We start from the raw sequence: 22,149 nt of genomic DNA, 5'->3' as shown, positions 1-22,149 counted from the left end.
AGAGAGACTCATACGAGGAATTCCATACAGTGAGGCTACGGAGCACAGGCTGAACACAGAGGAAGCAGGTGGTCCAGCAGACATGGAGGGACCGTCACTTTGGCAAGGTCAACAGCCAACCGAGAATGAAGTGAGGCTGGGATCGCTGACAGCCTGGCCCCTCTGGATTTGGAGCGTCCCATGCTCTGCCCTCTATGAGTACACATGCTGTTGCTCATGGAGAAAATGAACCCTTCACGGCTCCGGAGCAGCTGTGGGTGCTTCTACAGGGGAGCGCAGAATGAGGCAGGTTCAGCTGGGCCAGGTGCTCTAATCAACTTGGACAAGCTGGACATCTGCCTGTTGGCTAAAGCTCAGCCCCCAACAGGGAGTGGTTATCCTCCCATCTCCTTGCAAGAATGGCTGTGATGTCAGCACAATGGGCCTAGGCCACTGCTCTGCCACCATCCACTGATTTCGAAGGAGACACTCAACTTGGTGGGAGTGTTTTCATCTGTAACGACAGCAAACAGCTCCATACCCCGGAAGTTCAATGCACACCTGCCGGGCGCTGAGAGGCCACAGGGACACTATTTAGGACAGGTGGTGCGTGAGGTGTCTTTAGATACTCAGGTGTGAGTCTGTGGAGGTTTTACTTTGATTGTGGCAATTTTTTGTTGTAGGGAGTTTTTAATTTGGTCAGATTTATTAATCAGGCCTTGGCCAACTCTCTAATGATGGCTTCTAGGTCATGCTTAGAAAGAACCTTCCACTCCAGTGTGGCTGTTTTCTTCCAGTACTTCTTTCTTCTAGTATTTTATTACATTAAGTGCTTTGAGCTGATACAAAAAAATAAAACACAAAAACAAAAGCAAACCCACCTGAAATTGCTTTTGACCCTCATACTGGTAGTGGCAGTGCTGGCATGGTTATTCTGAGACCGTTACGTGTCTATTGCGGGATAAAGCCAATGAGTCATTATGTGATATTCTAATTCTACCGTATCTGGAGTTGTTGACAACCAAGATTCTAAACTTAGGGAGAAGAAAGTACAGATGTAAGACCTAAGAAGTCAATTTTACGGTTTTGAAGGTGAATCAATACAAACACAAGATCATTTTATCTTAAAACAATCTCTTCTTTCTGTCTAGAAACAATGACCAACCACTCAGAGCTAGCACTGGTAGCTCTGAGACAGTGGTCTTGAAATACCACTTTCCACTAAAAAGAAGCAGGGCATCCTGGAGAAATTGCTGACTGCAGGTCTCAAGAAGGAAATGCACACGAGTAAACCGTAGTAAACCAAAGAGTTTTGGGGCTGGGGACCTAGAGATTTACAGAGACTTAAGAGACACATAAACAAATCACAATGTGTGGTCTTACTTGTAGCCTGATTCAAACAAGCTGAAACACTTAGAGAGAGAGAGAGAGAGAGAGGCAGATCTTGGAGGGATGAACACTGTTCGGTGATATTAAGGAATTAACACTATCTTAAAAATGTGATAAGGGCATGAAGATTATGGGGGTAAAGAGCACATATCTTTTAGAGGTCTGCTTCCAAATAATAAAGGAGAAGGGAAATGAGTGTAAGCACAGATGAAAGAAGATTGGCTATAACTGGCCAATAACTGGTGAAGCTAGACTAGGGGGTCTATTATACTACTGAGGCTACTGGTCTACGTCTAAAATTTTCCACACTATAGGCTTTTAAAGACATTAACATGCTTTGATCTGGATTGATATTGTTGTAAAGAATAAGGCAGACAGTCTGCATTACCTTTTTCCAAAAGCTCAGCTAGGAGTACCAGCATCATTTATCGAGCACCATGTCTTTTCTGCACTAATCTGAGATGCCACCGTTATCACCAAATCCCCAGATACACTGACGTCTATTTCTGGCCTCTTGATTTTGCATATTTGACTGGTTTGTGACCAGTTCTTACCTGCACAAACTATTTTAATAACTGTAATTCTGAAATACAAACACAGGGTAGGCCTGTGGATTGCACCCCACCAATGACGAGGGGCCATGAAAGAAGTTCCAGCACTTCAGAAAACCATTCCCACAGCCCAGCAGCATCCTTTCACCACCGGTCTCTACCTCCACTGGCTCGCCTGCAGAGTCTTCAACATTCAATCCACAAGTGATAAAACATCCACTAGGTGCCAGGCACCACTGCAGGCTTGGGGGACAGAACAACAAATAGGGTCAAACATTCCAGTAGCAAGAGGCCGAAAATAAAACAGACCTGCTCTGCCCTCTGTGGACGTCCACGAACAGGCATCCTCTCCTTCCCAAACCCCTTGACTCTGGAGCAGCCAGACCTGTGCTGCCCACACGGCGAGGTCAGCACTCTGGGGATGGGCAGTGGCGGGCTGAGTGTCTCTGAAGTCACTCACTACACAATCCAAAACTGCTTATTTTGAAAATAATAAACACCTTAACATTTATTTTTATTAACATAAAATGAAAATTTGCATGCATTTTTAAGATAAAAATCCTTCAGAACTATAGGGAATAGTGTTAAGAGTAGCTCCGTGAACTTGCTCATCAATGAAACAAGCATGAATGGTAAAAATTTTAAAAACCACCACTATCACCGTTCACAGTCTCTGGAAATTGTCTAGGAGTACACAACAAATGAAGAAATCTTTATTCAAGAAAATCCACTAGGCCTTGGTAAGAAGCATAAGAGTCTGTAGCCCTTGAACCGTGTCCTGCTCCATCCCTTCCCCTGCTAGCCCAGTGGGACAGAAACTCTCCTGTGGTGGGTGCAGCCCAGAACACAGAGCTCCCTTTCCCCCAGCTCCCCCAGTTCCCGATAGAGGATTATGCGATCTCCTTCCCATCTCCCCCTGCTCTTCCTTTCCTCTTCAAATAGACAATATCAATAAAGAGATAGAAATTATTATTATTATTTTTAGATGGAGTCTCACTCTATCGCCAGGCTGGAGTGCGGTGGCACAATCTCGGCTCACTGCAACCTCTGCCTCCTGGGTACAAGCGATTCTCCTGCCTCAGTGTCCTGAGTAGCTGGGATTACAGGCACCCACCACCACATCTGGCTAATTTTTGCACTTTTAGTAGAGACGGGTTTCATCATGTCGGTCAGGCAGTCTCGAACTTCTGACCTCGTGATCCACCCGCCTTGGCCTCCCAAAGTGCTGAGATTACAAGAGTGAGCCGCTGCACCCGGCCAGAAATTATTCTTTAAAAAGCATCAAATGAAACTCTGGAGTTAAAAAAATATGATAACTGTTGGGAGGCTGAGGCGGGCAGATCACAAGGTCAGGAGTTTGAGATCAGCCTGGCCAATACTGTGAAACCCTGTCTCTACTAAAAATACAAAAATTAACCAGGCATGGTGGTGGGCACCTGTAATCCCAGCTACTTGGGAGGCTGAGGCAGAAGAATAGCTCGAATCCAGGAGGCGGAGGTTGCAGTGAGCTGAGATCATGCCACTGCACTCCAGCCTGGGTGACAGAGCAAGACTCCATCTCAAAAAAAGTAACTGAGCCGGGCGCGGTGGCTCAACCCTGTAATCCCAGCACTTTGGGAGGCCGAGGCGGGTGGATCACGAGGTCAGGAGATCGAGACAATCCTGGCTAACACAGTGAAACCCCGTCTCTACTAAAAATACAAAAAACTAGCCGGGCGCGGTGGCGGGCGCCTGTAGTCCCAGCTACTCGGGAGGCTGAGGCGGGAGAATGACGTAAACCCGGGAGGCGGAGCTTGCAGTGAGCCGAGATCGGGCCACTGCACTCCAGCCTGGGTGACACAGCGAGACTCCGTCTCAAAAAAAAAAAAAAAAAAGTAACTGAAACAGAAAATTCACTAAAGGGGTTTAACAACAGACCTGAGGCCGGGCGCGGTGGCTCACGCCTGTAATCCCAGCACTTTGGGAGGCCGAGGTGGGTGGATCACAAGGTCAGGAGATGGAGACCACGGTGAAACCCCGTCTCTACTAAAAATACAAAAAATTAGCCAGGCACAGTGGCGGGCGCCTGTAGTCCCAGTTACTCAGGAGGCTGAGGCAGGAGAATGGCATGATCCTGGGAGGCGGAGCTTGCAGTGACCTGAGATCGCACCACTGCACTCCAGCCAGGGGACAGAGCGAGACTCCGTCTCAAAACAAACAAACAAAACAGAACAAAACAATAGACTTGAACTGGCAGAAGAAAGAACCAGCAATTTAAAGACAGATCAATAGAGATTATGCAACTTAAAGAATAGAGAGAAAATTTTCCAAATTTGATGAAACACATCAACCTACACATGCAAGAAGCTCAATGAATTCCAAGTTGAGTAAATATAAAATACAGATTATAGCAAAAATGCTAAAAGACAAAAAAATGGGAAACCCAATCAGATTTAAGAGTTGACTTTTCATCAGAAACCATTGAGGCCAGAAGGCAGTGCGACAGCATATTCAAAATGCTGAAAGAAAAAAATAGCCAACCCAGTCTTACAGTCAGCAAAACCATCTTTCCAAAAAGCAGACAAAATAGACATCCCAAATTTTTTCTAAAACAAAAAATTCTTTGCTAGCAAATCTGCTAGCAAGAAATACTAAAAGAAATTCTGCAGGCTGAAAGCCAGTGACTCCAGATCAAATTTCAGATACATAAAAAAGCAAAGAGCATCAGTAAAGGTAATTACATAATTACGAAAGATACTATAAAAGCATTGTCTTCTTTCCTCTCCTGATTTAAAAGCAATTATATAAAACCATATCTATATAATTATGCCATCAGTTTATAACATACAGAAAAGCGACATATTTGATAACAACAGCACAGAGGTGGCAGGTGGGGACACGCTATACTGGAGTAAGAAAATGACAACATAGGAAAATATACATCCACACAAAAAGCTATACACACATGATCACAGCATCATTATTCATCATGGGCAGAAAGTGGAAACAACCCAAATGTCCACCAACTCACGAATGGTCAATGAATGTGTTAAATCCATGCAACGGAAGACTATTTAATAACAAAAGAAATGAAGTCTTTTTTTTCTTTTTTTAAGACGGGAAGTTTCACTCCTGTCACCCAGGCTAGAGTGCAATGGCACGATCTCAGCTCACTGCAACCTCCGCCTCCTGGGCTCAAGTGATTCTCCTGCTTCAGCCTCCCGAATAGCTGGGATTACAGGCATGCACCACCACACCCAACTAATTTTGTATTTTTAGTAGACACAGGGTTTCTCCATGTTGGTCAGGCTGGTCTCCAACTCCCGACCTCAGGTGATCCGCCCGCCTCGGCTTCCCAATGTGCTGGGATTACAGGCGAGAGCCACCGCGCCCGGCCTAGAAATGAAGTCTTGATACATGCTATAACTATGAACCTATCCTACATGAAAAACACTATCCTACATGAAAGAGGCCACGCACATGAGACCACATGGTTCCATTTACCCAGAACATGCAGAAGAGGCAAATCTACAAAGATGATGATTACCTAGGGTTGGGGGAGGGAGAGAAGACTGGGCTGGGGAAGAGGAAGGCGGCTGCAGAACAGTATGGGGTTTCTTTCTGAGGTGAGGAAAATTATGTAAAATTGACTGTGATAATGGTGGCCCAACGCTGTGAGTACACCAGAGTACAGTCCTGGCTCATGAAACGGGCATGATGAGAATAAAGAAAACACAACATAACCACCTCTCAGGACTGAAGCTAGTGATGAGTTTGGCATGTGCAGGCAGCCTGCACACATGCAGCCGCCCCCACCATTCCCAGCTCTGCCAGGTCAGACATTCAAGATGAAGAAGCTTCATAAAAAGATAGAAGAGGTCAGATGGAGATGCTTCCCCAACTAACTCTCACTTCAGTGAAAGGGCTGTTCATTCAGCAGGTATTTGCTGGCAACTGTCACGTGCCAGGCAATGTTTCAGGCTCATGGTGGGCAAAACAGACATGGTCCTGTCCTCATCTGGCTTAAAGTGTAATGTGGAGGCAGATGTTCTATGAATCCCATAAATAAACAAAATCCATCAATTAGTCTGCAATGATAAACCATGCCAAGAATGATGAATGGGGACAGCTAGAGAGATCAATCTGACCAGTGCGGGGCCTATCCATGGCATTTACAACCACAAAGGCAGGTGAGACCATATCTCCAGGGCGAATGCAGAACGAAACAAGAAGGCAGTCTGGTAAAAAAGACCAGGGAAAGGAAACTAGGCTAGCAAAGGAGAGAAAAGGAGGAAAACCAGAAAGATGTGAGGTCCCAGAAGCTATGGGACCAGCAGCGCTAAGGGTGCTGAAGGGTCAGTGAGAGCAGCGCCCGAAAGCGTCTGCTGTGCTTGACGGCACTGCAGAAATAACCGCTGAGCTCACCGCGAGTGAGTCCGTGAAGTGTGGCAGCAGAAGCCAGGCGCAAGCAGAAGGCAGGCCGCCAACGGGACAGCAAGGCCAACGGCCGCGAGGGCAGAGTGGGTAGGCTGGCAGCTGAGTCAGGGCACAGGTCAAAGTGGGGTGTGTGTGTGTTTGGGGCGTGTCTGAATATTGACAGACGGGGCCTCTGTCCTGCTCTGGTTGGGTCCCATGACTCTTGCTGACACTGCTGTTCGATAGATGGTTTTCAATAACGCAAACTTTTTAAAAAGCCGAGGTATTCACGTTTCCTTCAGTTCACATGTGCTGTCCAGATGTCTGAGCTACTGGCAGTTTTTCTCAACAGTTCCAGATATCCAGGCAGCAACACTCATACAAGAAAATTCTGACGAAGAATATTTGTATGTTAAGGATTAGAGGAAGGAATGTAACTTCAGATCCCGAAAGCCTTTTGCCCCATTACTTTTCTTTTTTTTTTTTTTTGAGATGGAGTCTCGCTCTATCACCCAGGCAGGAGTACAGTGGCCGGATCTCAGCTCACTGCAAGCTCCGCCTCCCGGGTTCACGCCATTCTCCTGCCTCAGCCTCCCGAGTAGCTGGGACTACAGGCGCCTGCCACCTCACCCGGCTAGTTTTTTGTATTTACTAGAGACGGGGTTTCACCGTGTTAGCCAGGATGGTCTCGATCTCCTGACCTCGTGATCCGCCCGTCTCGGCCTCCCAAAGTGCTGGGATTACAGGCTTGAGCCACCGCGCCCGGCCCTGTGCCCCATTACTTTTCATTCTCACATTGCTCGGGGACTTCAACCTTACGGAGCTTCTAAAAAATAGGTTTTCAAAATTAAAACCAGACTATAGAAAAACAAATATAATACAGTTTCCAAATGTTAACATTCCTAAATTCTTACCAGGTTTCCTTTCAAACGCAGAACTGATTAAAATCAGAGGTGTATTCACTTCCTCCATGGAGGAGGCCCCGTGACTTCCTGTTTCAGACATGCCGTGGTCACCACAGAGAACCAGCAAACTGGGTAAAGGCGTCTCTCTCTCCTATGAGGCAAAGGAAAACTATTTCAGCTGCGTTCAGACTGAAGCGAGCACATCGTCTTAAGAAGACAAGTTTCGGTTTTAGCTTTACTTTACAGAGTTAGCTCTTTCTCAATGAATTAGATTTTTTTTTCCCCTCTGAGCTCATAGCCAGATCACAGGGTCACAGTCAAATAACGTTGTAAATGACGTCCACAGCATTGTACGCAGTTCATGGAGCACAGCAGGATGCATTTCTGCCCTCCGATGGCAGAGGATTTGTATCTGGTTTCTGTCTTTGCCACTGCCGAGCTGTGAGACTCTGGACACATTCTACTCCGTGCCTTCATTGCCTCATCTGTCAAATGGAATCTCTCCCACAGGACTCCGGTGAGAGCACAACACACAGCACAAGGCAAGAGCTCTGAGCCACCACGTGGGGGCACCCATCAGGGTTCTCTGCCCCTGGGGTTGCAGCCACACAGCCTTTGCTGCTCCGGGACAAGCCAGGCAGGCTGTGTCTGACCCTCGCTGCTGCTCCTCCACCTGGAACACTCGTGCACAGACCACACCGTCTGCCCCGCCCTCCCTTCAAGTCTCTGCTCACCCTGCACACATCTTCAGGGAAGGCTTCTCTCAACATCTGTTGAAAGCCCCTCCTCCTGCCCTCTGAGTTTCTGCAGCACCCATCACTTCCTCACATACTTATTTACTCATGTTTCTTGTTAGTCTCTCCCAGCTAGAACACGAGCTTCACGAGGGATTATTGACTGTTTCACTGATGCACCAAATGCATGGACAGAAAGAGTGACACAGAACAGAGTGACACAGAACAGAAAGAGTGACACAGAACAGAGTGACACAGAAAGAGTGACACAGAACAGAGTGACACAGAACAGAGTGACACAGAACAGAAACAGTGACACAGGACAGAGTGACACAGAACAGAAAGAGTGACACAGGCCTTCAGGAGGTATCAGTTGAATGAATGCACACATGGGTAGGAGTGAGAGCTGCTGTTCTGCAGGGCTGCTGGAAGACAGTCAGTGCAGTGGACACTGAGACAGTGCTGCCCGTGGCATGTGGCCCCTGGCTGGCAGACTGATGGTGGACATTCACACAGGCACCCTGAATTGACTCAGGCAGTTGTATTTATTCTAGGGAATATCCACGTGAAACCACATCACCACACAGTGCGCGACGGCAAGCCTCACCTTCGACTTCAGCGAGGTGTGGATCTTCATCAGCACGCTGTCCATCTCGCTCAGCTTGTGCCCAATCAGGGGGCTGTTGGGCCCTGAAATGTGGCCAATGTGGTCCAGCCCCAGGTAGTGGAGGATTAACATGTCCCAATCTCCTCTTTTTAATACTTTATCCAAATGCCTCGTGACATTATTATCCACCTTTGAAGGGGAAACACACGTATAAACAGCTCACCTAATTTCCCTGGATCTTCACTCCCCGGGGAAAAGGCAACAGTCATCTTAAAACCTAGGGGTTTATTCAGGTTAACAGGATTTGGGTGAGTTGAAAGACAACAAAATCTATGTCATTAAAAATAAATAAATAGGCAGGACACAGCAGCTCACACCTGTCATCTCAACACTTGAGGAGGCTGAAGGGGGAAGACTGCTTGAGGCCAAGAGTTCAGGACCAGCCTGGGCAACATAGCAAGACCCCACGTCTATAATAAATAAATGAACATTAGCATTAGATTAAACTTTTGCTAATACTGTTTTTACGTTTCTAGGCTATGGATCAAAGATATAATACAGATAATTTAAATGAGCAAGGGTTGTTCTAACAAAAATATTTTTCTGTGGGATCACTGCTAAGCTTGATGGGCATGACTAAAGGTTAGCAAACGGGCAAGTTAAACAGATCCCAAGTTGTCACGAGGTAACTAAGGGCAACGGGCAGTTAATTAAAGACAGGATAGTACCCAGAGTTGAAGTAACCAGCAGGACAGTGAAGCTGAGGGCACCTACATGTGTCCTACAAGAAGGCTGTTCTTGGAGGGAAAAAGACACAGCACTCAGTGATCACATTTATTTCTGAAATAAACACAACATGGAGGAGAGATTAGCAGTTGATCAGCTCCAGACAGAGCTGTCAGCCTGGTGAGCCCTGACCCCTCAGCTCGCTCATCTCCCTCCCACTAAAAAAATCTCCCATGAAGAGAAATGTTTCTCAATGATGCCATGTACAGTCAGGAAAACTCAGTCATTACTGAAAAGTAACTGTTGAAAGCGCCCCGCTTTGGAACAGGATAGGACTGCAGATGTTCCACAAGGCCCAGCCATCTAGGAGGTGAAGGTGGCTAGACCCCAGGCCAGGAAGGTGTGCTGGTGTGCCCCTGCCTCAGCCCCAGGGTCTGCTTTCTAACATGCAGGTCTAATCTTTGTTGGAAAAGCTCCAGGAAAATCCCCTCGGGGCCAGGCCCCACTCAGTCCACCACCTGCCCTCAGGGCATGATGAGGCTCCGCTTGCAGCAGAACCAACAGGGTGTGGAGTCCTATAGCTCTGCCATACGCAGAGGATACCAGCCTGTTCTGCCCACCTGGGGAGTCCCCACTCACCCATCACAACTCGGCTCAGACGGCCCCTTGGCTGTGTCACCCTTCCTGATCCTCTCTGCCCCTCAATGGCACTCAGCTGTTCTAAGCTCTGGGTTCCATAAAACTCTGCTCACACCTGCTTCAGGTTTGTATTTCTGGGTTGTCAACTGATTACGTGAGTGAATAATTTTTAAAACTGTCCATAGTACTCCCCATAAATTAATAAAACCAAATACAAAATAGTATCATCTCTCACTAAGCAATGGTGATGCCAGGCTCTATCTAGTATGATATTCCAGTACGATTTATTTTCTTATTTTAAAAACTGACCTCTGTGTAATCTGACACGAAAAATGAGGTTGTTCCATCATATTCCACAAAATGTTTTGGGAATAATTTAACCCAGGTTTCATCTCCATAAAAGATTATTCTTTTTCCAGCTGTTTTTGCTTGTCTTATCACACTGTCTTCCAGCAGCGCAGGAGAATTGAGGTTCCTGACGACATCGACAAAGCCAGGGAGGCTCCCCGTCATCAACGCCTTCAGTAAGAAAACGCAAGAATTAGACCACTGAATCCGAAACCGGAGCATGAAAAGGGCACTGAAGAATTTTTTTTTTGAGACAGGGTCTCTCTCTGCTGTTCAGGATGGAGTTGCAGTCACACAATCATGGATCACTGCAGCTTTGAACTCCTGGGCTCAAGCGGTCCTCCCACCTTGGCCTCCCAAGTAGCAGGGACTACAGGTGTGCAGCACCACACCCGGCTTTTTTTTTTTTTTTTTGGGTAGATACAGGGTCTCGCTGTGTTGCCCAGGCTGGTCTGAAGATCATTTTATGGACAAAATAGGTGAGCATAAAGCTAGGGTATCCCTAGTACTGGTGGCTGGGTCAAAGTTAGGACAGTAATTAGGGTAAAGAAGAGAAAGTGGCACATAGATTCTGGTAAAAAACTGTAAACTCAATAATAATAAAGATAACCATATTAAAGGACATTCATGGCTCATAATAATCTTTCCAGCTGATAAGAGGTTAAAGGAGGTGGCTAGGGATAGCGAGACAACAACAGCAGCCAGAGAAGCAGCTATGGGTTCGTGATGTAGCTGAAGCAAATGGCAAAGTGAGGTATACATTAAAAACATTAACCTGTGTATTCAAAGCCTCTGCCAGGTTCCCAATTAAGATTCAAATCTCGGCCGGGCGCGGTGGCTCAAGCCTGTAATCCCAGCACTTTGGGAGGCCGAGACGGGCGGATCACGAGGTCAGGAGATCGAGACCATCCTGGCAAACACGGTGAAACCCCGTCTCTACTAAAAAATACAAAAAAAAAACTAGCCGGGCGAGGTGGCGGGCGCCTGTGGTCCCAGCTACTCGGGAGGCTGAGGCAGGAGAATGGCGTAAGCCCGGGAGGCGGAGCTTGCAGTGAGCCGAGATCGCGCCACTGCACTCCAGCCTGGGCGACAGAGCGAGACTCCATCTCAAAAAAAAAAAAAAAGATTCAAATCTCCACGTGACAAGCAAAGTCCATATGACTCCTAAGAATCCAGCAATTCCAACGTCTACCTTTGAGTGGAAAACCAGGATGAAAGCAGTCCTAAAGCGTCAACTTTCAGCAATTTGCAGAGTGAACTGGGCCAGGGAGGCCAGTGGGATAGTCTCTTCTGCTCCCGCCCTCAATGTCGCACCATATTTTCTGGGAGGGGTTGGGGGTGACGTGTCCTTATACCCTTCTGATAATATAATTGAGTCAAGAATTTCCCTGCTTTTAGCATAGAACCTAAGAGGCCATCGTAATGGGTAACAGATCTCTGTGATTTAGGGTTATAGAGACACCTCAGCCAGCACTAGCATCCTGCAACCTGTGCAATGAAAATAAACAGGAACCTGGATAACACCAGCAGGTGAAATAATTTTACCAAGACATCTTTAACGGTAAATAAATGCAAGTATGAATTATCCAGACTTCTGGAATGCCACGGGGAGGAGCTCAGCAAAATCTCTCCCCCAGGAGCAATAATAAAACTGGATGAAACTGTCAAAAGCAACCATTTTAGTACTTTGGAAATTCACCAAAATTATAGAACAGATTGAGAAGAGCTTATTTAAGAAAAAAACGGAATCTCAGTAAGAACAGCAAGTGCCATGGTGTTTCCACACAGGGCGGCTCCCACCTCCCTCCTTTCCAGCTACAAGCTGCAGCAGCCACGGAGAAGCCTCACACCCAGGGAGGTTAGGAAAACACATCAGGGGTGCTGAAGCACAACCTCTGACCAATCACTGGCTGACCACTAAGCTATGCAGAGCCCGGGCTTAGCTCCTGAGGCTTCCGGAGCCTCAGGAAGACAGGCTTAAAAATAAAAACAAGAACTTAGGCCAGGCGTGGTGGCTCAAGCCTGTAATCCCAGCACCTTGGGAGGCCGAGATGGGCGGATCACGAGGTCAGGAGATGGAGACCAGCCTGGCTAACACGGTGAAACCCCGTCTCTACTAAAAAAATACAAAAAAACTAGCCGAGTGAGGTGGCGGGCGCCTGTACTCCCAGCTACACGGGAGGCTGAGGCAGGAGAATGGTGTACACCCAGGAGGCGGAGCTTGCAGTGAGCTGAGATCCGGCCACGGCACTCCAGCCTGGGCGACAGAGGGAGACTCCGTCTCAAAAAAAAAAAAAAAAAAAAGAAATTAAATACCAAAAGAACCAAAAGACCTAAGTGAAGACATCAGTTGCCGCATGCTGCCGGGGAGACAGACTGCAGAAGTCGTTTACGAAGTCACTATACAAACAACCAAAATAACCCTAACAGCCACCAACATTCCTAGGGTGGGGTTAGAGCTGAGGTGGGGTGTGCCTGGATATACACATTTGTTAACTTCTGTACGTGCAAAAATGTAATTGTATAAAAATTACATTTCAATAAAGTTATTTTTTTATTTTTATTTTTTATTTTTTTTTATTTTTTTTTTTTTTGAGACGGAGTCTCGCTCTGTCGCCCAGGCTGGAGTGCAGTGACCGGATCTCAGCTCACTGCAAGCTCCGCCTCCCGGGTTTACGCCATTCTCCTGCCTCAGCCTCCCGAGTAGCTGTGACTACAGGCGCCCGCCACCTCGCCCGGCTAGTTTTTTGTATTTTTTAGTAGAGACGGGGTTTCACCGGGTTAGCCAGGATGGTCTCGATCTCCTGACCTCGTGATCCGCCCGTCTCGGCCTCCCAAAGTGCTGGGATTACAGGCTTGAGCCACCGCGCCCGGCCAGTTATTTTTTTAAATGTGAGCCTCTCTCACCCCAAAATCTCACTCTTTTTTTTTTTTTTTTGAGGTGGAGTCTCGCTCTGTCAGCCAGGCTGGAGTGCAGTGGCGCGATCTGGGCTCACTGCAAGCTCCGCCTCCCGGGTTCACGCCATTCTCCGGCCTCAGCCTCCTGAGTAGCTGGGATTACAGGCCCCTGCCACCACGACCGGCTACTTTTTGTATTTTTAGTAGAGATGGGGTTTCACCGTGTTAGCCAGGATGGTCTCGATCTCCTGACCTCATTCGTGATCCACCCACCTTGGCCTCCCAAAGTGCCGGGATTACAAGTGTGAGCCACTGCGCCTGGCCAATCCCACTCTTTAAAAGGCAGCCAATTACTCTTGGTGAGTATCCTTTTAGACCCTTTTCTGTGTGTGTGTGTGTGTGTGTGTGTGTGTGTGTGTGTGTGTGTATGTGTATAAAATCACAAATATATGAAGGTACATATTTTTTACCAAAATGGTAGCAAACTATACAAATTAGTCTCAAACTTATTCAATTAATAACATATCATGAACCTTTTTACCTAAGGAAAATTTAAAGTGGTCCCTACCCTCTTTAAAAATATCAGTGGGGGCCGGGCGCGGTGGCTCAAGCCTGTAATCCCAGCACTTTGGGAGGCCGAGACGGGCGGATCACGAGGTCAGGCGATCGAGACCATCCTGGCTAACACGATGAAACCCCGTCTCTACTAAAAGATACAAAAAAAAAACTAGCCGGGCGTGGTGGCGGGCGCCTGTAGTCCCAGCTACTCCGGAGGCTGAGGCAGGAGAATGGCGTGAACCCGGGAGGCGGAGCTTGCAGTGAGCCGAGATCGGGCCACTGCAATCCAGCCTGGGCGACAGAGCGAGACTCCGTCTCAAAAAAAAAAAAAAAAAAATATCAGTGGGAACCCAAGCTAGTGTGAGGACAAAGGGGGTGCCTTATAAAAGCCACAAAAGAAGGGATGAAAACAGAAAACTTTTATATTGTCAAGATGTTGTAAACAAAGTCAACTAACATAATAAACTGAAACAATTATTGACTGTGGACATGACATACAAGATGTTACATCCATGATGTATAAAGAGGTTCGGATCAAGGAGCGACAGTCCTGTGGAAGCTGGGCGGACTACATAACAGAATCCACAAAGCAAGAAAGCGGAATGGCCAATAAACATACGCAGAGATTCTGGACTAGTAATCAGAGCAGGGTAAACAGGACAACCCATAAGCCAGTTTTTGTTTATCATATTGTGAAAATTTAAAGATGGATGATCTCTACCCCGCACAAGAAATTAGGTGAACAGGTGCTCTTGAAATACCGTGGATGTGAATACAGGTTGACTGAGCCAGTATCTCCATGGCCACCACCGTCGTCCAGGCTGCTGTGGGCTCCAGTCTGAACTATTATAAATGCCCTAGCACCTTTTCTTGCCCAAATCCCATCTGGACACAAATCAGACCCTGCTACACCACTCTTTAAAACCCTTCCGTAGTTTTCCCTCTGCTGGGTTTGAACACCGAACGCCATCGCCCAGAGCCTCGAGGCTCTGTGCAGCCTCACTCCCATTTACCTCTTCATCCTCATATAGGCCCTCTTTTGTGTTCCCTTGCCCTTCATCCACACAGGTCACACGCAGCTCACACAGAAAAGAATCTAAAAGATACTCACCAAGAGTAATTGGCTGCCTTTTAAAGAGTGGGATTTTGGGGTGAGAGAGGCTCACATTTTAAAAAATAACTATTGAAATATAATTTTTATACAATTACATTTTTGCACATACAGAATTTAACAAATGTGTATATCCAGGCACACCCCACCTCAGAGGGGATTTGGCATCCCCTCATCCCAGAAAGTGTGCAGGCAGCGAATGGGCCACACTCACAGTCCTAGGAAATCTAAGGGAAAGCTCAGGTCTGTCAATCAATGCCGGCTATTGTTATGACTAGAAAGTGCTTGAAGGATGAGAAGGCATTCAAAAATGAGTTACAGGACTTTAAAACAAAGCTGCTACAGGGTCTTAGCAAGTGAAAGCTCACTGGACATGTCAGGGTTGGCGTCTGGTTGCAAATGTATCAATACCAGGAGATGCTCTGAGCCCTTTCTCGGACTAGAGGCAGGGCAGGGACACTTTCCTCAACCAACACTGCCCAACCTACCAACCTCCAGAGCTGTACAATCCTAACTCCAGTATGGGCTTTCTGTTCTAGCTCCTCCCTGATGGAGAAATAAGGAGCAAGAATCCTCAAAGGACTGAAAACAAAACAAAACACTAGCTCTGGGGTGAGGCTCCCCAGCAAAGGTGAAATGAAACCAATAAGCTGGAGACAGAGGCGCCAAGAACCACAGTGCCAACGTGCTGGTCTGAATAGAACCTGGAGCCTGCACAATCACTTACACATTTTCTCAAATCTGCCTGTTAAATCTTTCTTAAAAAAAAAAAAAAAAAAAGGGAGAAAAGGGTTCCTTCCACACTTCTGAGAGAGCAGATAAAGAAATCGGTGTTTCTGAAGATCAGGGGCCTGGATGTCTCTTTCAGATTCCCACCGCTAGTTTCAGCAGAACGGCAGAAACGGAGTGCTGTGATCAAAGGTGCCTGCCCCTCTCCTTCACTCTCCCTCACCTCCCGCTCCATTCCTTCCAGAGCAGTTGTCACTGTCTGAAACGACCGATTTTCTATTCCTCCAATTAGAAAGTAGGCTCCATGGCCGGGCGCGGTGGCTCACGCCTGTAATCCCAGCACTTTGGGAGGCCGAGGCAGGCGGATCACAAGGTCAGGAGATCGAGACCATCCTGGCTAACACGGTGAAACCCCGTCTCTACTAAAAATACAAAAAATTAGCCGGGCGCGGTGGTGGCGCCTGTAGTCCCAGCTACTCAGGAGGCTGAGGCAGGAGAATGGCGGGAACCCGGGAGGCGGAGCTTGCAGTGAGTTGAGATCCAGCTACTGTACTCCAGCCTGGGCGACAGAGCGAGACTCCGTCTCAAAAAAAAAAAAAAAAAATAGAAAGTAGGCTCCATGAGGACAACGCTGTCTTGTTCTTCACTGCATCCCTCCTGTCTAGAACAGCATGTCACATAGTACATGCTCAATAAATATTGCTGAATGAAGGTCACATCACATTGAAATGTGGCAGAGAGAGTAAAACATTCAAGGAAAAAGTCAGTGAGCGATATGGCACTGTGCTTCCTCCAGTCTCAGACTGCTTTCATCCAGCGAACATTCGCTGAGCATCGACAACCGGGGCTGCCCCCAAGCCTTCAATCAGTAAGCAGCTCCTTCTCACCAAGTAACAAGCTGTCACACCATCAATCACACAGCAAAGGCTCCATCAGAGACTTTATGCCACACTCACACGCAATACACTCACAAACACAATTCAACCCCTCTGCTCCTTTCTGTCCCCACCTTTATTCATCCTTCCACTCTCAGTTTAAATGCAATTCCCTCAGCCGGGATTTCTCACCCACTAATCATCACATCCTGTTCTTTCCCATCATGCACTAACCACACTTTACAACTGCATGTTTTCTTTCTTTTTTTTTTTTTGAGATGGAGTCTTGCTCATCGCCAAGGCTGGAGTGTAGTGGCGCAACCTCGGCTCAATGCAAGCTCCGCCTCCCGGGTTCACGCCATTCTCCTGCCTCAGCCTCCTGAGTAGCTGGGACTACAGGCGCCCGCCACCTCGCCCAGCTAATTCTTTTGTATTTTTAGTAGAGACGGGGTTTCACCGTGTTAGCCAGGATGGTCTCGATCTTCTGACCTCATGATCCACCCGCCTCGGCCTCCCAAAGTGCTGGGATTACAGGCGTGAGCCACCGCGCCCGGCCCAACTGCCTGTTTTCATATGCTCCTTTGTTGAGTGACTGTATATCTAAAGACTAAAAGCGCCGGGCGCGGTGGCTCAAGCCTGTAATCCCAGCACTTTGGGAGGCCGAGACGGGTGGATCACGAGGTCAGGAGATCGAGACCATCCTGGCTAACACGGTGAAACCCCGTCTCTACTAAAAAATACAAAAAACTAGCCGGGCGAGGTGGCGGGCGCCTGTAGTCCCAGCTACTCGGGAGGCTGAGGCAGGAGAATGGCGGGAACCCGGGAGGCGGAGCTTGCAGTGAGCTGAGATCCGGCCACTGCACTCCAACCTGGGCGACAGAGCGAGACTCCGTCTCAAAAAAAAAAAAAAAAAAAAGACTAAAAGCTACATGAAGGCAGAGATACTATTTTTTCCCCGATTGTATACCCATTAAAATATCACCACATAGTAGTTGCTCAAAAGTTTTCGAGCCAATCAATAAAGGCTTACTTTTTTCTTTACCCATGGTTCTTGGGAAACGCACTATGTACTTCAAAGCTGCTGTCAGTAGGCTGGACACCTGAAGGATATGGTGGAAACAGTGGTAATTGTTGAGGCAGATCATACTAATGGGATCATTATGTATACTGGTGGATACTTTTGGATAAGTCACATTTAACTTATCTGGGTTTGCTTTCCTATCTATAAGATCTAGAGACTGAACTAGATCAGCTCTAAAGGCTCCTTCTAAGATTGCAAATGACCCAGTGGCGATTAAAGAAGAAAGCAGGTTACCAAGAATGGTATATCTTGGGGTAGGTTAGCCTGGGTGATCTTGCTGTAAATCTTTTATACTTCCCGTGAAGCATGAGTTTTGGCTACTTGACAAGAGGCACAAATCATGGGTCTCCGTTCCGTCCTGTGTGAGGCTCCTTCAGCATTCTATTGCCCCAGCCAACTGATAGCACAAAATTTCCACTTTCTTAAAATTGCAACTCCAAGCGAAAGACTACAGAGGCCCCCCTTAAATCTTCAAAAGAGCCAAACCATGATTCATTAAAGCATTAGGGCCAACTTACCTTGATTCGAGGCATAGTAACTGTAGGTGGCTTTGCTGCAGCCACAAAACTGTGAGATGCTCCTTTTTCCACAAGATAAGTTGTGTAGGGCATAAATTTCACACCCTTTGATCCAAACACAAAATCATCTCTCAAGGCATCTATCAGAACAATAACAACTTTACTGAAGAGAGGTGATGGCAGCGTGGTCCAGTTAGAACTGGCTCCTAAGTGTTTGAAAGAAAAAAAGGAAATTGAACTTTAAACTTTCCTAAGCATTCAAGCACCTCCACAATCTAGCTTCTACCTACTTCTCCAGCACGTATCCTGCCATATCTATATAACCCAACCCAAAAGGAGGAGACTTGTACTTGGTAGGTAGTGCTGCGGGGAACGGACGGGGGTTAACAGGAGTAATCTCAGGGACCCACAGTAGTAAGCAGTTAATTATCCTTAGTATAGTGAGGAGTACCAGGGCAGGGGAATCCCTACGTAAGCGTCCTGGGATGGGACATTTAGGGAGCTTGACCTAAAACCCAGAGCTGCAAGAATGGGATGGCTGGGTGTTTATATACTGCGTTTCACGGTCAGCGGCTGGTGTGTGCACTTGGTCCAGAACCAGGGCGCCTTTACTTGCTGTATATGGCTGGGTAGATGAAGACTAGGAAGGGGCCTAACGCAGAAAGGCCTTAGCCACTAGGCAGGGAAAACACCTTGGAGGAACGTAAGAGACCCAAACGCGAAGGGATCGGCAGGGGTCTTATCTGTAGTGTGCTAGGGGGCAAAAAGGGCGCCTGGAACAGGCAGTGACCCAAAGGCTCCTCAGGAGAGGGGCGGGGGCTCTGGACGAGTAGAGCTGGAGAGGCCGGATCCCAGGTATGGACACAGCTTACTTTGTGGTGATCAGGAAGGAAGGTCGAAGTGGGGCCAGTAGAGGTGGTTGCCACAAAGTTGTAAGAATACAGAACAGAGACGCTGGAGCGGTTAAAAAAAAAAAAAATTCTGGGGTGGGGACCATAACGGGAGACCACCGGGGAGCGCCGAGAAGAAATCCGAGCAGTGACGCTCAGAAAAAGGGTCTTCTAGGGGATGTGGGGTCAGGGGAGCGGAGATGCTGGGGAGGGGTCCGTACCAGCCGAGGGTTCGGGCGCTGGGGGCTCTGCTCCGTGTTCCGCCCTCGCAGAGGAACGAACGGGAGCCGGAAAGAATCCCCGAAGGAAGACTGCGATCCCTAGCACCTCGATCGCTACGCAACAGGTAGCGAAAGTCCCGGAGCCCAGCCGCATCGTGGACACGCCAGGCGGGATGCGGAACCGACCCCACCTGGAGCTTCGCCCTGCTGCACCCGCGCTTCCGGCTCCAGGTAGCCGCCTCTAAGCAAGAACGCCAGGCCTTACCGTCGCAGCCACAGTGGCGTCACGTCCGCCGGCGGGCCACAGTGGCGCGTCACTTCCGCCGGCGCGCCAAAGCGGCGTCACGCTGGAAATATGCCCGGCAGGCGGTGATCCCGGCTTTCTGGGGCGGCCTTCCCGGCGAGTCCGCGGTGGGCGCAGCCCACTGCGAGGTACAAGGTTTTAGAATTTTTTCAATTTGGAAAGCCGAGCGCAGTGGCTCACGCCTGTAATCCCAGCACCTTGGGAGGCCCGATGCGGGCGGATTCACGAGGTCAAGAGATGGAGACCTTCCTGGCTAACATGGTGAAACTACAAAAAATTAGCCGGGCGTGATGGCAGGCGCCTGTAGTCCCAGCTACTCAGGAGGCTGAGGCGGGAGAATGGCGTGAACCCAGGAGGTGGAGCTTGCAGTGAGCCCACATCGGGCCACTGCACTCCAACCTGGGCGACAGAGCGAGACTCCGCCTCACAAAAAAAAAAAAAAAAGTTTATTTGAAAATTTTATTTTTTAATGGACACGATTTGATGTTCAGATAAATGTATGTTGTTGTCTTAATTTAATTTAGGAGAGCTAAATAATTAAATAGGCCGACGTACATAAGAAAGCAGCAGCCTTTTATTGCAAATATGCACACACTCTTGGGGGAGGTTCTCCAGTCCTCAGGTATGGGGCCAGGGAAGCCCGCCGGCCTCTGCCCGGGAACTTTTATGCATTGGTACTGGAAGGGGGAGGGCAGTGGGCGGGATAAGGGCGTGATAAGGGCATCTCAGTAGGCGTGGCCGGGTAAGTTTGATTTCTTGGGATTGAAGTCACCTGGCGGATGCTCCGTTGCCCTGCACTTTCCCGGCGCGGGAAAGTTGGTGATGAACAACCCGGAAGCAATCGGGACTGTGCCATGTTGTTCACCTTCCTCCATTTTGGTCCCTTCTCCCTCACCCAAACAGTCTAACCTCTTATTAATTATAAGAATTTGGGGCGCCATTGTCTGTCTGGCTGCTTCCTGCTGTTAAGGGGCATAGTTAGGGTCTGAGGTTGGCAGTTGGGTGTAGGGATGCAGGAGCATTTGGTTGAAGGTGACTCGGGTGATTTCTTGGACCCTGGCTCGGAGAAATTTTATTAGAATGGGAGCAAAGCATAATATAAGACAGAGGATTAGTATGGGAATTAGGAATGGAAGCATCTGCTGTACTACAGGCAGCAGTGATACCAACAATTTAAGGGGGCATTAAATTGTTGAAGCTCCTTTTTGATTTTGTTTAATGTTTGGACGTTGGTGTCAACCAGGCCTAATCCATTTATGTAGTAGCAACACTCCTTTCCTAGGGAGAGGCATGCTCCTCCTTTTTCAGCAGTAAGAAGATCTAATGCCCCCCTATTTTGTGCCGCTACGTGGGCTACTGAGGTGATTTGACGTTGTAAAGAGGCTAGGCTTTCAGCTGAAGCCTCTATGGCTGCTTGGACCTGAGTGGAGAGGGTCTGTGTGGATTGAATCGAGTGGGTGAGGGCCCCTGTTCCAAGTCCTGAGGCTACTAGGGACGATGCTAGGGAAACCCCGATAACTAAGGGAAGAAAAATGGCCCGTTTTTGGATTTTATTGCTGGAAGTGGTAAGCTGGGACGCTAGCTTGGACAATTCTCCTTCGCCATATAGGGTTAAAGTAGGCACTAAAGACACCGGAACACAAAGGGATTGGGTGATGGAGGTGTGGTTAAGAGTTTTAGATAAAGTTTGGTCACACCAGAAGTAGCCGCCAACAGGAGCCATCTGGGTCCCGCTGGGAGCTTGGGTGTGATTACACCATGAAGGGTTGGGAGTAGAGTAATAGAAAGGAAGGGTTTGACTTTCTGGATCATGGTATAATGAGACTTGAGGCAAGGATGTTGCTTGAGAGGAGCTGGTAGGGTTGGTGGTGATATTGAAAGTGGCTGGTAGAGGGACCACCACTAAGGGAGGTTTCCCGAGTGCAGCGCAGAGGAAGCAGTGGGAGAGGTTTTTCAGTCCAACTGCCTGTGTCAAGTTAAGTCCGTGGCGAATAAGTGTCAACCATGAGAATGGGTCCTCATTGTTAGGGGGTAATGGGTCCTCATTTTTAAGGGGGCTTAACTGTTTTTGTAGTTTTGTTCATGAGATTTTATGGCTGAGGTTAAATTTTGTAAATTTTGTAGGGCCTGTACACCTTTAGGGAGATGTACTTGCTGTATGTATACTCTCTTTACCTGAATGGTTGTGGTGGGATATGAGGAAACAGATGATGCATATAGTCCACCTTTAACTCCCTGGGCCCACCAGGGGTCCCAGGGATCCTTAATATGAAGAATATATTTTCCTGATGTTAAATTTCTTGTAAAAGGTCGATCTTTGGGGGTACAATAACCATTCTCACACAGTGGGGCCAACTCATGCATGTTGCAATAGTTGTATGGGCACCCCAGGTTGGTTTCTTGCCAGTAATTTTTACAATTATATTCAGTTTGGTCGTACAAGAAACATATGACTGGGCGGTCATAGTTGCCGACGGAACCTAGGTCAAATTTAAGGGAGAGGGCAGCTTGACAGCCCTGGGGGGAGCAATCTGCAGTGCCTTGCATGGCTGAGTGTACCTGGTTGTTTGTAGACCAGGTTTCAGTTATAGAGAATCTCCATATAAACTTAGGATTAGTAGGAGTAACTAGGGGAATTAGAGTAAACCATAATAATGGTAACGAAGGTGTAGAGGGTAAGTTCGACATTGC

General features: G+C 47.8%; 1 protein-coding gene across 17 annotated transcripts in view; it reads right to left on the bottom strand.

Annotated features, from left to right (window-relative positions):
* The window catches only part of PIGG (phosphatidylinositol glycan anchor biosynthesis class G), a 45,076-nt gene extending 25,632 nt beyond the window's left edge, over positions 1–19,444 (bottom strand). For 7 of the 17 annotated variants that reach the window (XR_003119448.1, XR_003119444.1, XR_003119449.1 and 4 more), the window contains exons 1-5: positions 18,916–19,440; positions 18,044–18,249; positions 10,235–10,444; positions 8,561–8,749; positions 7,229–7,370 (exon numbers count right to left, since the gene is read on the bottom strand). Coding sequence is in view for 9 of the 17 variants with exons in the window: in XM_025385445.1 (XP_025241230.1) it covers positions 7,229–7,370; positions 8,561–8,749; positions 10,235–10,444; positions 18,044–18,136 (634 nt within the window). In the remaining 8 variants the exon portion in view is untranslated. Of the gene's footprint in view, positions 1–7,228; positions 7,371–8,560; positions 8,750–10,234; positions 10,445–17,474; positions 17,545–18,043; positions 18,250–18,915 lie in introns of all 17 variants that reach the window. The other 10 variants (XR_003119447.1, XR_003119446.1, XR_003119445.1 and 7 more) reach the window with 5 other exon arrangements.
* Between the last annotated feature and the right edge of the window lie 2,705 nt (positions 19,445–22,149).

The sequence above is a fragment of the Theropithecus gelada genome, chromosome 5 (assembly GCF_003255815.1).
Source record: "Theropithecus gelada isolate Dixy chromosome 5, Tgel_1.0, whole genome shotgun sequence".
In the NCBI taxonomy this organism is placed as follows: Eukaryota; Metazoa; Chordata; class Mammalia; order Primates; family Cercopithecidae; genus Theropithecus; species Theropithecus gelada.
Note: the sequence above shows the minus strand (reverse complement) of the source record. Positions and strands in the feature narration are given on the sequence as shown.